Source organism: Amyelois transitella, chromosome 4, assembly GCF_032362555.1.
Source record: "Amyelois transitella isolate CPQ chromosome 4, ilAmyTran1.1, whole genome shotgun sequence".
In the NCBI taxonomy this organism is placed as follows: Eukaryota; Metazoa; Arthropoda; class Insecta; order Lepidoptera; family Pyralidae; genus Amyelois; species Amyelois transitella.
This window is the reverse complement of record NC_083507.1, coordinates 4,324,727-4,340,949: the sequence shown is the minus strand read 5'-3', so window position 1 is coordinate 4,340,949 and position 16,223 is coordinate 4,324,727. Positions and strand designations below refer to the sequence as shown.

Sequence of the window (16,223 nt, the reverse complement as noted above, 5' to 3'; positions counted from 1 at the left end):
TTTGGTATGTGCCGTGTGGTTCCCGGCACCATTACAAAAAAGAATAGGAGCACTCCATCTCTTTCCCACGGATGTCGTAAAAGGCGACTAAGGAATGGGCTTATAAACTTGGGTTTCCTCTTTTAGGCGATGGGCTAGCATCCTGTCATTATTTGAATCCCAATTCTATCACTAAGCCAAACAGCTGAGCATCTTTTCAAGACTGGTGGCTCTGTCTACCCCGCTAGGGATATAGATGTGATCATGTGTATGAAAATTTGGTATTATATAGGATATAATTTGGATTAACAAAAAATACTTTATATCACGAAATTCTCACGGCAGCCGATCCCCCGGGCACATACAGTTGACAGCAAATATTTAAAAATTCGTACTACCTAATATTTAATAGCGTCTTTTCCATAATTCGTATGATTTAGCTGGTCTGTAATGGTTTTGCATCAGCTGTTCCAGATCTTCGATTTTTATACGCTAACAGAAAATGCTTATTAGGCTAAACAACTTTTGTTAAGACGTATTTTCGATATTCTGATAGTTTAGCTGAGTATGGTTGGACATAAGCTGTTCCAGATTCAGCAGTTCCAGAGATTAGCGTGTAAAAATGAACATACAAACACAGACTTGTTTTTCAAATTCATGGTCGATTAAAAAGTTTATTTGAAAATATACTTTTTGTACAGACAAATTATTTTACTGTCTTATGTCAACACCTATAACATTGTAATTTTTTTTTGTAGCTAGCTCAATGGCTTACTCTACTTAGAAAAAAGGCTAAAGCCGCGTCTACGCTAGGCGAACAGAGAACGAGCCGAGTACGAGCCGAACACAATTCGTCTAGTGTGGACCGACTTGAAAGCCTCGAACGAGCGCGCTGCGAGCGTTTCGTTCGTGCTCGCCTGCGTGTCGGTTTTTCGAAGAAAGTTCTTAAATTGGCCAGTTGCTTCTTGACCTCTCAAAATGGATAACTAATCATTTTGTTGATTGGATCTCATATTATATAGATTTGTAGATCCCCATCGTCTTGGCCTTTTTTGTTTTTTGCTGACTACCACTATAATCGCTGCTGCAGCAGCGGCTACTGCAATGTCGTCCATTTTCGCCAAGAGCCGCGAGCACACTGCGGAGGACTATGTTCGAGGATAGTCATCGTTGCAGGTTCATTGTACGTCCACACTTGACGCCGCGAACGACAAAGCCGAGAACGTTCCGCTCGTGCTCGGCTCTTGCTCTGCTCGCCTAGCGTAGACGGGGCTTAAGATTGGGGCTCATCCTAAATAATAAATACTACAGTAGGCGCCGCGTACCCCTTTTTATGAAAGGTGTTGCCAATTTGGCAACTCTGTAGCTAGAATTGACAATTTTTTGAAGTTGTATCGGGAGCGATGATTCGGCTCGACCGCCACCCAAGGGGAGATCTTCCGCCAGGCTAGGTGTTATGCTTGGGGAACCGCGGCTCCGACGATATTGAGTCGCGAGGTTGTATAAATGGCTCTAATCCGTCAAATCTTCGCTTGCGCGATTTAGGTTTTTCGCTGTTTATGATTGATAGCGTCGCGTGATTCTATTTTTTATTTTTGTGACTTGTGGCGTACATATTTCGCCACAAAATCAAGTAGCTAATTTTTAAAAAATCTTGTTGCTAAACTTTTTAGCTACTTTTTCCAACAACTTTTGATTTTGAAATTTTTTTATATGCTTACAGCGGTAAAAATTTTATCCTCCAAATAAAATGCTTACTAGTAGCTAAAAACAACTAACAGAGTGAGTAACTCATAATTCTATCCTTTGTGTAAAAGACTCACTACGTAAGGGCCAATGCTGTCATAACTACCTAAATCGGTACTGCAAAATAGGTACTAAGGAAAAATATTCCAAATCAATCGCAGGTACCTTAGATGAAGCCTTCCAACCTTCAACATCTTCCTAATTTAATAATAACTTTATTTTTAAACGGTTTTATTTAGCTCACCCCGTTTGTTTTATTTATTCTTGGGTCAAATTTAGTAATTCAAATTTCACCCTCTTCCTGTCAACCGATTAATCTGAAATTTTGTATACACTTTGGATTTTGGTGACAATATAATTATGTTTATTCATTATCATTATAAATTCAAGATGGCCGCCGTTACAAAATGGCGGATAATTTAGGTTTCATTAATCCCATCAATATGGGTATCAAATGAAAGGGCTCAACAAGCAGAATACAATATACTATAAAAAATTGAAATCCAAGATGGCGGCCTCTACAAAATGGCGGATAACTTAGATTTTATCAATCCCATCAACATGGGTATCAAATGAAAGGTCTCAACAAGTAGAATACAATTTACTATTCAAAATTAAAATCTAAGCAGTGGGATAAAATGTAGCCTATGTTACTCCTGAAGGTTAAGTCTATCCCTGTGCCAAATTTCATTCAAATCGGTCCAGTAGTTTTTGAGTTTATTCGTTACAAAAACAAATAAAAATAGGTAAAAAAACTTTTTAAGTTAAACGGTTTTATGTTAAACATACATTACAATGTTTAATATAAATGTACTAAAAACCAAAAAATAAAAAAATAGGTAAAAAAACTTTTTAAGTTAAACGGTTTTATGTTAAACATACATTGCAATGTTTAATATAAATGTACTAAAAACCAAAAAATAATAAAATAGATACAGTCGTGGGAATTATAAACATATGCATAGACTAGACTAAAATAAAACCGTGGGGCACGTCAATTGTCTACAAATTATAGACTTAATGTGCGATAGAAGAATCGTTTAATTCGTCGTTAGGCAGTTGGCCCGCAGACGGTGCGCAAATTACTTACTATTTTGCTGGCTTACATAGATTTAGTGTTATATTGGTTGTCTAACTATAGGCAGAAATGCAAAAAAATATTTATAAGTCAATCACTGTCAAACAAACTGTAACAGAGCCACATTTTGTATTACTTCATTCCGGTAAATTAGTTAAAAGAATTGACGAAAATAAACAGAAATCTCGGTCTCCAACTTCGGTCAAAAATTAATTTGAGTAGAACTATTGAGTTGAACATTACAATACGGACCTATTTTTTTTACTAACAAAATGTCTGGTGCTAATGTTGCACCTATTACTGCTACTGACAGCTTATCGCAAGCTTTGAAAGCCAATATAATTCCCAATCAAGAATATTTACTCCAAGTTAGTATTCATATTTATCTCATGTAATCATTATCCGTAGATAGGTAATATCATAAATGCAGAAGTAAGTTTATTTGTTTATTTCTTGTCTCAGTAGTAAATTTTGCAAATATAGTATAATCAAGAGTGGTGAAGCATAAAGTAGATAGGTACTTTCCATTACGGTAAACACCATAGTTACCGTAGTTGCGAAAAACCTGTATTCTTTTGTTTTGCAGGTAAAAGCTATAAATAGATAAAATTTATGTTTAATGTTTATTATATCATTAAGCCATACAGCTGAACATGGCCTTTCGATCTTTTCAAGACTGTTGGATCTGATCTTTACATCACTTTTTTATTGCAGGGATCGGTGTTAGATTCTGCTGTAGAAGTTTTATTACATAGGCTACGTGGCCTTTGTGATAATGTTGATGCTGGTCCTGAGACTTTCAATGATCAAGAAGTGTGTTTTAGTTTACGTGACCCAAATCAACAGGTAAAAAGATATGCCATCAAAAACATCCTGTAAAAAACCCAAGTCTTGCAGCTAAGTCTCTACTTAAAGCAACTTCTTCAGTAATTACATAAGTTATTATCATGCCATGAAATTTTAAATATACCGTGTTAATATAATGCCTGATTAGTTACTGAAAATACAGACTTCTTGTTCATCCATAACGAAATTATAGGGAGTTCAAAAATAGCCAGAATTGCTTCGAGAAAAGGATGATAAGACCATGTCACTTTTTTTTGCTTGACTTGGCGACAAATAAAAGTTTTAAATTGGTATTCTTTATAAAATTGTGATAATGTATGCTGGTCCTGAGACTTTCAATGATTAAGAAGTGTGTTTAAGTTTAAGTGACCGAAATAAAAAAGGTAAAGAGTTGTTTTTGAATAGGTATTCTTTATAAATTTGTTACGAAAAATTTTGTAACTATACACAATCATTGTCTGTAATTTCCTCTAGGCGGCACCATTGATGTTGCGTGTACGCAAAGCTTTGGATGCACGTGACATGCCATATCAACTACGATACATAGGACAGCCTGACCTTGGAGACAAGAACAGACCTACTGTGGTGAGGTCCAGTCTAGACATTGCATGCAGTGGAATGTTACTGGATTTTCTCAGTGAGCTGGGCTGTCGAATTGAATTTGAATATAGTGTGAAAGGTATAGTCTAACAATTTACTTTCTTAACTATTTATTTAAAAATAAAAAAAGGAGTGCCTTGTGGATTCTGGCATTTTAGAATAGAACCACTTCATATCTTTCCCATGGATTTCGTAAAAGGCGACTTATAAACTTGGGATCCTCTTGTAGGAGATGGGCTAGCAACTTGTCATTAATTTGAATCTCAACTCCATCATGAAGCCATATAGTTAAACATGGCCTTTAAGTCTTTTCCGAGACTGTTGACTCTGTCTATCCTGTAATGGATATAAAGGTGTATATGTTTATTTAAAAAGAAAGATGTCTGATATCTATGGATGTATAATTTGCAATGACCATTTTAAAGAGTTTAATTAAATTCGGGGATTCCAACCCAGGACCTCCGGTGTCAGAGACAAGCGTACTACTGCTGCACCACAGAGGTCAATAATTAAACAATATAACGTATCTGTCTATGAAATCTGTGTAAATTAATTTACTTGCCTTTGTGATTTCAGGTTATATGTTTAGAAAAGGACGAATGAAGATCACAGTTGCAAAGGTTTTTAAAATATCACAGAGTTCTATGACACCCGAGCCTATTTCTCAGAGCTACCTAGTAGAATTGTCTGTAAGTATATTACATTATTTTAAATGTTCAATACCTACAAAAGTTGATTTTACTTTCTGTCTTTTTTATAGATTCTCTATTGAAAAAGTCTTACCTCTTGCATAGCTAGTTTTGTGTCTGAAAATTACATAATGGCATGGATGTATTTTGTAAGTCTTGCTTTTATCAGCCAAAGAGACTCCGCAACAAAGCTTACATACATACATACATAAAATCACGCCTCTTTCCCGGAAGGGTAGGCAGAGACTACATCACTAGCCATGATCTCTGCATACTTCCTTTGCTTCATCCACATTTATTACTCTCTTCATGCAAGCTCGGCGTTTTCGGGTACTCTTGACCTGACCAGGATGTCCTTAATTTGATCAAGATACGTTTGTCTAGGTCTTCCCATTCCCGACCTTTCCCTCCACACTCTCCTTGTATATATGCTTAGTCAACCTGCTTTTATTCATCCTCTCTACATGACCAAACAAAGGTTAATTGGAAGAAATAAACAACTAAGCTATGACTATATGTAATATTACAGGTGTTGGCACCACAAGGGCAAGATGCAATCGCAGAGGATATGCGCGCCTTCGCCGACCAACTGAGACCATTGGTGCAACTTGACAAGATTGATTACAAGCGGTTAGGCCACATGGCAGTCACATAGCCCATGTTTCTACCTTAGGCTGCCTTTCCATGAATCTATTGTGAAACACCAAGAGGTTTGTAAAAAGACAGTCTTAGTTACCGCATGGATAAATCACTTATTGAAATTTATTAGGTAAAACTAAGTTATGTTTTTTGAATAATTACAATAGTTAAGATAATATGACTTAAGTTAGTATAATATATAAATGAAAAACAAACAATATCCAACATTTGTCAAGCAGCCAGAGGATTACTTCCTTTTTAGTTTAATGAAGAATAGAAAAGACAATGAAATATCAGATGGTTTTGTAGCTATAATCCTAACATTTTTTTTATTTTGTACAAATGTAAATATATTTACATAAAAATTAATCAACCACCATATAGAAGCCACACTTCATATACATATTTTAGGAAAGACGAATGCGAAATTTTTGGTGTGCTCTGGGAATCAAGTATTTTGTACCATTTGTAATATGTAAAGCTAAATACAAATCTTAAAATATAAAAAATACAAGGCATATTTGTGTCTCTAAAATTCAATTAAGAAATATATTATAAGTACAATAATAATATCCCGATAAAATTGTACTGTTTGGTGTGTATCTATATGTGAAGACCTGTCAATATCTTGTTACTATTTATAAAAATCCATGTAATTATATTTAGCTGTTGTTCATTCCAATGCATGAAAAATTAAAAAAAAAATACACTTTTAAAATATACTTGTTAACTAGCAATCCTTGTATCTGTACTTTAATATTTAAATTATGAAACTAAACTAAAATTAACAATCCACCAATATATATTGATTGTATTCCTACATTTACCTCCTTTAATATATTTCATGGTGATATAAAAAATCCATTTTAAAAATAGGTATCTAAAATAAAATGAACAATCATGCTATAAAAATATGCCTTTATGCATCTATACCACTTTATTTATATTACATTACTTATGTATGTTTGATAAAACAGCTCAAAAATAAATTCTATTACTACGAAAATGACTTTAATTACAAAACTTTTTAGAATAATGTTTTTGGAGTTTATTCATCGCGGGCACAAAATAATATAGGTATAGTCGGGGTGGAATTAAATAAGGAATAGAAAAAAGTTATTTATGTGTATATGTATATAGGAGCTGTAATCAAAACGTTGCAACAAATATGTATTTGAAAAAATTACCAGCCTCCTTATTCGCGAACGTTCGCAAGGCATATATCTTATCGTCTATTTATCTTTCCATAATTTTTAAAGATTACCAAAGTAAAGGAAAATGACAAAAATAATATACCTTGCATATCAAGCTTATATTCACCCCGGAAAGAGAGGGTCGCGTCACGTGAAATTGTGGTACTGAGGGGTTAGTGCGAGTTTTACTCGATCAAACGCGTCGAGCAAGTAATCACGAATTTGTATGGAATTGCATTAGTGCCATCGTGTTACCACGAGGTGGCGCTGATCCAATCATATACAAATTCGCGTTTACTTGCTCGACGCGTTTGATAGAGTAAAATCCGCACTAACCCCACTTGTATTTATTTTTAAAAGTTTATTTCACCATTTTGTCAGAGAGACTCATGTTTGTTCATGCTTTTAATTTTAGGGTTTAAAAACCGGCTGTGGCAGACAGGTAGATAAATAGTTAAAGTAAAGGATGATAAAAAATAGTATCCACTGGATTCTTGCGTTTTATGGGCCATGATTAACCACATCATTTAAATAAACACATCTCATACATCGATGAAATCTGGATTCTTCTTGGAGTTCTTAACGATGTAATGATCTTCGCCGTAGTCTTTGTCCTCTCGTTTGAGTCCGTGCACATAAGCGAAATTTCCGAAAAATAAGCACCGATCGTAATTCAGCGGCACAAACTCTGAAAAATAATATGTTTTTAGTCGTCTTTCAATTGGGTTGGGATTCATTAGAAAGTGGATAATTTTCATGCGACTAGGATATATATTTGTTCATGTTATAATGTATTGTATAGAGTATTGTTACAAATGTTAGTATTAAAATGAATGAGAGAGATAAATTTAGATAAATAAATATTTAAAAGCTTTTATTTTAAGTTGAATACAATTTGACGAATAAACAAAAGATACCAAACTACCTACTTAAACATATAAAATCGTCCGACAATATCCAATTTAAAATCTGCAGAAATTATTAAGTTCTTTAACGTTTTTCTGAAAAAAAAAAAATAACACACCTGTTCCTTCTATGCAGTTGTAAATATCCATTATACAATGATTGTCAAATATAAACGTTGAATTGTTGATAAGGTCGAAGGCGCATATTTTCTGGAAGTACGTGGGACATACGCCGCACCTATGAAAATGTTAACAAAATGACAGTTTTGAATAGCTTTTGTGGTATGTCCATTTTTATAATAGTGACCGTGATTGGTAATTAGGCAAGTAAAAATATAATATATTTAAAAAATAAACTATGTATTATTTTTTATTATCACTAATTATTATCACTAAAGAATAGGATTTTCTTTCCCATGGATTTCGTAAAAGGCGACCGAGGAATAGGCTAATAAACTAACTTGGTATTATTCTTGTAGGCGATGGGCTAGCAACCTGTCACTATTTAAATCTCAATTAGAAAAGCCATACCGCTGAACGTGGCCTTTCGATCTTTTCAACACTTGGCTCTGTCTACCCCGTAAGGGATATAGACGTGGTAAAATATATGTAACTCTCATTACCATTGAAGTCAGTTTTTTGTTTTTACAAAATTCATGTCTTAGCCATAGGTACGTAAATACGGTAATAGCACGGTCATTTACCTTAATTAACTTTCAAATTAAGTATTCCATCTACGTACAACCTTAATCAATTAATTTATACCTTTATAATTATTATTTTGGTTTATTACACATAATTTGCATTTACTTGCGAAATATAATATCATTAAGCCAAGTAGCCGAACATGGCTTTTCAGTCTTTTTTTTAAGACTGTAGGCTCTGTCTACCCCGCAAGAGATATAGACGTGATTATATGTATGTATAATAATGTCCCAATAAATGAAACGGCCTGCTTAGCGTTAGTAACGTGTTCTCAGCCTCTGAACCACATGTTTTAAAATTGATTCCCGTTCAAATTATGATGAAAAACGTTGTTTGGTATGGGTTTTGGCGTCCTCGATGTTTGTGTATGTAATAAAATAGCATTATAAAATAAAGCATTGTTGATCTAACAAGTCTGGTCTTCGATTCCTACTTCAAAGTTTTTACCTACTTACTTACGAAACAGTAGAATTATATACCATACCCACATAATATCCCGCCTCATTCCCGAAGTGTACGCATGGGCTACATCTATTCACTTGCCACGATCCCAGCATACTTTCGCATCATCCACATTCATTATTCTCTTCACGCAAGCTTGTCGGTTTGGGGAACTGTTGACCTAACCTTTAAATAATTATACCTATACCTTTATGTTTTTTTAGGAACACAAAGCTTAGGTAGGCACTCCAAAACCGTATAATAAGTATGTAACGTAGGCGTTAAGACGAAGCTAAAGCGGACCACGGGTTGGACTCACTGGGGTTGTAGCACCTTACCATAGACGGCACGTCTTGCAACTAGACTATAGACTTATTTTTTTTCTTTAAAATTGATTATAAAACATGTTGTCATCAACAAATCTAATATGGAAGGCTCAAAGGGATTATGATATGTATTTGGTTATTAAATCAAATTTATACTTATGGTGGCATACACCCGTTGATATTTAACGATGTATATCTACATATATCACGTCTTTTTTCCTCACGGGGCAGAGCCTCGAAAGCGATGTATAAGCTAAACAATTCCAATAACAGGTATTTGTAGAAACTATTATCATCTTGATTTTTTGCGATGAGTATCTGCCGCTGACGCCCTTTATTGTTTGACGTCAACTCGGCGATGATTCAGATTCAGATTACATAAATCAGGAATAATGGCATAATTTTTATACAAATATGTATGCGATATTGCATTTCAGCTATGTTTTTTTTAATATCTATTTCATTGCTGATTTGCAACGTCTACTTATTAATTTACAGTAAAACGACGTTCGCGATATTAAGTACGAAAACTTAAGGAGGTATAAAATTGATTCTATATCCACAATACATACTACACATTATCTAAGCAAGTTCATTGATATAATTATTATACTATTCTCACGAATAACTAACCTATGTCCGTCCGGTGCTGGATTCCTTTTGTACTCTTTTTTCATATCTAAGCAGCAGACACTGCACAAACCTGTAACATGCTTTTAAGCATTTACTTAGTACATACATACCTACATATAATCACGTCTTTATCTCTTACGGGGATAGACAGGGCCAACAGTCTCACGTAGACTGAAGGCTCAAAGATTAAATTGAGATTCAAATAGAGACAGGTTGCTAGCCCATCGTCTAAAAGAAGAATCACAAGTTTATTAGCCTATCCCTTTGTCGCCTTTTACGACTAGTAGTGGTATATTACATAGGTATATGATGTTTGATGAACCTTCAGTTTGATAGACTAGAAAAAAAAGAATCAAATATATATAATTACGACTAATATTCCCTTAAAATTAATATTTATATAAATATCGTAATTCGTAATAATTATTTCGTACCTTTATGGTCACGTCACTATTTACGTTGTAAAGTAAGTAGTCGCTTTTCCTAGCATTTGCAGAAAATTTTGCTTCGATTAACGAAAGATCTACGTAGGTATGCCTTACTCTACTACGACTCTGAGTTTTTCTGTAGTCAACAACGGTTATTAAATTATAATTACCTAAATTTTATCTGTTTTAAATATAATTACTTACAGATATTCAGAAACAGAGTCCATAATGTCAATTGACTAACATACATGACAATTTTAGTAGGTTTGTACTTCCACTCGGTCCAACTAACTCCTGCCAGTCGCTTTATGATCTTTGCCAAGCTTATCATTTTAATTAAATGCATGATTGCAATGCATAATATGAAACTTAATGAAAAATAATCCCAATACTATTGCTTTTTCGGTTGATAAATGTATTGACTTCCCCAAAAGAGTCAGTTTTTTGTCTAATATATAAACTTAATAGCGTTTTTGTTTACCCAAGGTGACGGTACCTAGTTACAAGTCGCAGTACGGCATGAGTTGGATCGGATCACGCACGTGCACGATTGTCACGATTACAACTAACTTGGCGGTGACTCACTTTGATGTCGCCGATGGTACAAAGACCAAGCTTTATTGGGCGGTGGTTGTATTCTTTATGTCTCTGAACCACTGGTCAATCTCTGGTTTATTCATTATTCATATCATTTGAACTACTACACTACATGTAAATGTGTTATTTGGCTATTTCTAAAAAGACCAGAAGGGTTTCCCTATATTGGCCAATCGGCCTTATTTCTTAGCATTTTATTTCCAAAATTTAGACTGTTAAGGGGTTTAAATATTTAGGATCTTATGAGTTGGTGTTCCAAACTTGCACTGTTTTGTTGTTACCGCTTTACATAATTATCTTAATGAGATGGACACCCCCTGACCCCACCGTACTGATAACCCGGTATTCGTCCTTTAATAACCGTTTCAGTTGCTTACCTACTTTATCTGATAGTTATGTAGAACGTCATGTCTATATTCGTATGTTACCAACATATCGTTCGATAATGTTTAATTTTGCTCTTATTTCTTCAGTGCTCGGCATCCCTAAATAAAAAATTTCATAGTATTTTTGGTAAAATCCTTACCTGTAATGTAACGACTTTAATAGGTATTTCAAATGATTTGTTATTTCTTACATAAAATAGATTCGAGAGGCAATACATTATTGTTTCTGTATTACATAATTTAGTCTCAAAGCCTTAACCTCCGAGTACCCGCATGGTAAGTTGCTTCTTCTTGTTGTAACTTCACAGGCTTAAGCTCTGCCTCCTCGTAAGATCATCGTTGAGTGTGAAGTTTGCAAATCAGTTTTATATCAGCAAATCACCTGCAACTTCACTAAGTAGTTGGTACCTTTGTTTACCAATAGAATCCCAATCACTTCATTCAAGGTTTTCCATTTTAGGAACCCACCCATTTTAAAGATGACACTAAGGTGTCAAGTACGTATCGACGACATGAATTACGAGTAGTTCGATGATTCAAAAAAGGAACACTTATTTGTTTAGTATGCGTAATACGTAGATACTTAAATTTTTTAAAGTATCTATAGACAGGTTGAATTACGTGGGCAGTTTGCTTAAATTATATTGTTATACGTTCTCGAACTCTACCAACCATTCAAAAGTGAAGTTAGATTATTGTCTATCGCACATAAATTATCGTGTTAAACATTCGGGTAACATCGTAAAGTATAGACAAGTTAGGTGCAATAATAATTCTGTCCTTATAATACTAATCAAAATTAATACAAGATAAGTAGTATGAAATATTTAAATAAGCAGAAAGACAAACATATTACAAAATAAATACATTAAATAAGCAGAAAAAAACTCACCGTGAGCCATTGATATAGAAGTCCAGCTTCTGCAGTCCTACACAAGAGCACACGTACTCTACAAATTTCACTAGTTATATAATAAAATTTAATTTCATATCATTCTAAAAAATTTACTCACCAACTATTAAGTACATACAACTTAAAAAATATTCAAGATTGTTATATAAAATGACATTAATAAGACCCAAATTAACAACAACATCATCCAGAAAAGAAGTATGTAACGAAAAATAACAAGGAATAAGTTTTGGCTAAAAAAACTCATAAAAATCTAATAAAATTAAACAAATTATTGTAAAAAATATAAATAATGCGTAAGTATCTAAAGTGTCACTACTTTGTAGTATACACGACGTGGCAGACTCGACGGCGCTGGTTTGTGCCTGCCGGTTCACCTTGGCGTCCACGTTCTCCATTCCTAAGGCCCTTATCCCTGCACAATGAGATACCAAGCGATTGATCATTCGAGAATGCAACGCCTAAGTGTAAAGGAATTCATGATATTACGTAATGCAGAATAAGTAACAGATATGAAATCTCTGTAGGCTTGCGACCGAGATAAAGAAATTATTAAATTATCAATTAACTCTCTGGCTTATATGGCTATTTGTGATGTCTGTCGTACACTGGTTTCTGGATATGTAACTAATTATAATACAAATACCAAATTAAAAACTACAAAATTGTTAACAAACATTGTAAAACTGGCGTACTTACCTATAATGTCCTATCTACTCGTACTTACAGTCGATGTCAAACAAACCCTGGCGCCCCATATTTCGTAGGACATATAATGTATACTTATAGAGAAGGGCTTAGTAATGAACTTAATAATTACGAACAATATTGTAGTTGAACGATAATTCTACTTTACCGTCACGGCGCAAGCATGCAATAATCACCAGTGATTAATAGCCAGGCGTCATTCAAGTGTGTGACAATGCGGTGGAAACCTGAGCGCTCGACCTTCAACGGTTCGCTGGCGGCGTGTCTCTGAACTTAATAGGCCTTCAATAATGCCCTTATTATTACGGACAATGCTGGATTTATTACATATATTTACACTGGAAAAGTATTTGTACTTTGTATTTGTACTTCGCAAATTATGGGCATTTTCAAAGAAATTGTAGTCCTGTATTGTAGTCTTTATGACAGTTCTCATTGTAGGTATTATTTACGCAAATAACATTTGATTGTGGGGTTTAAAAAAATATTTAAAAACAGTTTAATGGTTTTTACTTCACATTTATAAAATGTTCTTTCTTAATATAATAAGATAACTTACAATAAACTTAATAATGACTAGCGTTAAACACCACATAAAGACTGGTCTTTTTTATTAAAATATAGAAAGACATTAGGTTTATCACATAGTAACAAACATAGTAAATATACGTATAAGTAAATTAAATAAAAAATAAATAAAAGAAGGTAACATAGATTCTAATATAATAGGGTTCACAGAAATCGAAATAAGTCAAAAAAGTCACGAAAGACGTGGTACGTAGAGACAGATATATAGAACTATGTAAGTAAAAAGTTGAAGAAACACAACTATCTCTGATGGGTTCATTATATGAGGTTCTTTATTTGTAACCGAAGCGGAGGAGGCGTGGGCACAGCTCTTGTAGGCAGGCGCCACTTTCTTTGCTCGCCCTGACCGACCTGACCGGTTGATGCCAACATTGCCAACCTATTCAAAGCTTCTATTCCTCCTTTCGTGTCCGTAAACATTTCATTACAGTATAAAAACGTATCATTAATTTAACTCTATATGTCATAATATTTGTCTAAAAGTGGGTTATTCGAATTACTGTATTGTTTGGTCCACGCTGACAAGTTTTTATCAAATGCTCTATGAACAAAGTGCTATTGATATTTCAGTGGATCATAGTGCCATTTTATTTCATCAAAATACAGTGATTCAAGCGCAGTAAAGTAGATATTTACCTAGTTTTTTGATCTGTTATTTCATGGCAGCGCAACCAAACAGTGAGTACCAACCTGCATCAACTAGAAAGCTAATTCTTATATGTCCATTAGTCATTCAGGAGAAACCTAGGACTAATGGAAATTTATACAGTGGATTAGACAACTCTCCATATAAAGTGCGACCCACCTTACCACCACATGCAACAGGCAAGCAACGCTCGCCGATAAATTATCTACGCACACCAACTAGCACTCGTCATCCATATTGAACAGTCGTCGATGTGTGAAGAAATACTGACATGGATTCCAAGCCTGTGTGGAGGTGTCCACAGCGCCATTTCACAAATTAAAGAAGCACAGATACTATTCTTTATATACCTAGCGCTATTTTGAAACTAAATACTGATGATAAAATAAAATGCTTGTAATAGACATAAGTATAAAGGATTCATTGTATTTATTCTTATATCAACGATCTAAGAGGAACTAAGGACAGAAACTACTGTGATAATGAATATGATCCGAAGAACAAAAGACATTCTTACCTACGTATACTACAATAAAAGTATGTTTGACTTTCATGGAAATTTGCAAGAACAAGCATAAAAGGTCAAAAGTACCTACCTGAAACCACCAAACTTATATGAAGAGTGCTATGAATGTGGATGAAGTGAAAGAGTTTGCAGAGACTGGCAAGTGGAAAGATGAAGTCACAACCTCTTCGGGAAAGAGGCGTGATTTTATGTATGTTTGCTATGCTAACACTAACACTATATTAACACAAGATTATTAAAACCATTAATGAATCCACGTGCAGAGAACGACAACATCGAACTAAAATGTATTGTGTATCTCTGTGTGCTATGTATTTTATGACGATCCACCAGCGGCACCGGCGCTCATTTCCTTTGTGTTGATGATTATTATACACACGATGCGAACGTATCAGTTCGATTGAATCACGAACGCGAGCATGCGAGCCGACGTTTATACTCGTAAAATGTATCTTGCTTCGGATCTGATAGCTACGGAGAACCTGCTCCGGCCGAGCCAACGATATGTTTTACCTTCCTTCAACTTTTTTTTATGTTGACTCATATTGGGCTATTTAAATACGCTTTGAAAGAGTTCGGATGTTGACTAGTTCATTCTAGATTTATTTGTTGACATGATATAATTGAGCTGCATTCATAAGTAAGTACCTAATCGATAATTAATCTACGTACCTACCTACTTTGAAAACAAAATTGCACTCACCTGCTAATTTGTTTTTGCTAATTTTTGACTCTTGTGCAATTGATTTTAAGTATTGTCTTGAGTATTATGATGGAGGTTACGTGTGTTAACCGCAAAACGTCCGTGTCCATGTGTGCGTCAGAAATATCGGTGGTATAATTTTTCCAAGAAGCGGTGGCGCAGGCGCAGCGTCGCGGCGAGGTGGAGTGGGGCGAAGGGGCCAGGGCGCAAGTCAGCAGCGGCGTCAAGCCCATAATAATCTCACAGGGGAGAGATGGGAGGGGGGCGAAGGCGCGGGCGCCGCCGGCCCTGCCAGACAACTTGTCGCTGAGCCTCGGGCTGGGCCCCTGCAGAGTATGGCCTCCCCTGCCCCGCAACACCCGCGCAGCAAATTGCTTGGCGCACCCAGCTTACTAACCAGTTCAACAATCCTATAGCTATAGGTAATTATAAAAGTGGTCTTCAGCGCTTTTCCATTCACATCATTTCTGAGAAGATTATATTTTGTAAAATTTAATGTAATTGAGTTGAGTCTGGATTAACTTTTCTTGTATATAAGGACAGCACACGCAACACAACCCATACCAACAGGATATTATTATTTCAGACTGAATCATGATGACTACGAATTTTTTTCGATGACTATATTTTAGTTACTTCAGTAATCCCTGCAAGCAAGAATGAATTAAAATTTAGGTATAGATTTACTCAGGGAATACCTAACGAGAGAATGAGTTTTTCTTTGTTTCAAAAACTGGGTCATCTGCTGCATATAGACATGCAACTACATATTGATACACAATTAATGTGTTTGGATTACATTTATTTAGGTATTAAGCCAAGTATTTCTCACTTAACTTATTATCTCACCTCGGATTAGGTTGGACAAGATCAAAAATATTCTGTTGACAATAAGTAGTAAAGGACATTTTGTGGCTTATCAGAAGCTTATAGTGTCGGCAACGATGA

At 34.9% G+C, this 16,223-nt stretch overlaps 2 protein-coding genes across 4 annotated transcripts; one reads left to right on the top strand and one right to left on the bottom strand.

Moving 5' to 3' along the window:
* The first annotated feature begins 2,920 nt into the window (after window positions 1-2,920).
* Window positions 2,921-5,964, top strand: LOC106129340 (mediator of RNA polymerase II transcription subunit 18). Its single transcript, XM_013327872.2, has 5 exons — window positions 2,921-3,171; window positions 3,518-3,649; window positions 4,124-4,328; window positions 4,826-4,938; window positions 5,468-5,964. Exons 1-5 carry the CDS (start codon window positions 3,076-3,078, stop codon window positions 5,591-5,593), a joined length of 672 nt encoding a protein of 223 aa, XP_013183326.1. The 5' UTR covers window positions 2,921-3,075; the 3' UTR covers window positions 5,594-5,964.
* LOC106129348 (uncharacterized) lies at window positions 5,923-15,437 on the bottom strand. Of its 3 annotated transcripts, none has more exons than XM_060954417.1 (4): window positions 15,276-15,437; window positions 9,781-9,850; window positions 7,795-7,913; window positions 5,923-7,458 (listed from the first exon to the last, which is right to left on the bottom strand). In XM_060954417.1, the coding sequence occupies exons 2-4, from the start codon at window positions 9,822-9,824 to the stop codon at window positions 7,313-7,315; spliced, it is 309 nt and encodes a 102-aa protein (XP_060810400.1). In that variant the 5' UTR covers window positions 9,825-9,850; window positions 15,276-15,437; the 3' UTR covers window positions 5,923-7,312. The 3 variants fall into 3 exon arrangements, 2 of the variants coding, with proteins under 2 accessions (XP_060810400.1, XP_060810401.1); XM_060954418.1 differs by lacking the exon at window positions 15,276-15,437 and adding an exon at window positions 10,215-11,579; XR_001228462.2 differs by lacking the exon at window positions 9,781-9,850 and having other exon boundaries at window positions 7,442-7,458.
* Between the last annotated feature and the right edge of the window lie 786 nt (window positions 15,438-16,223).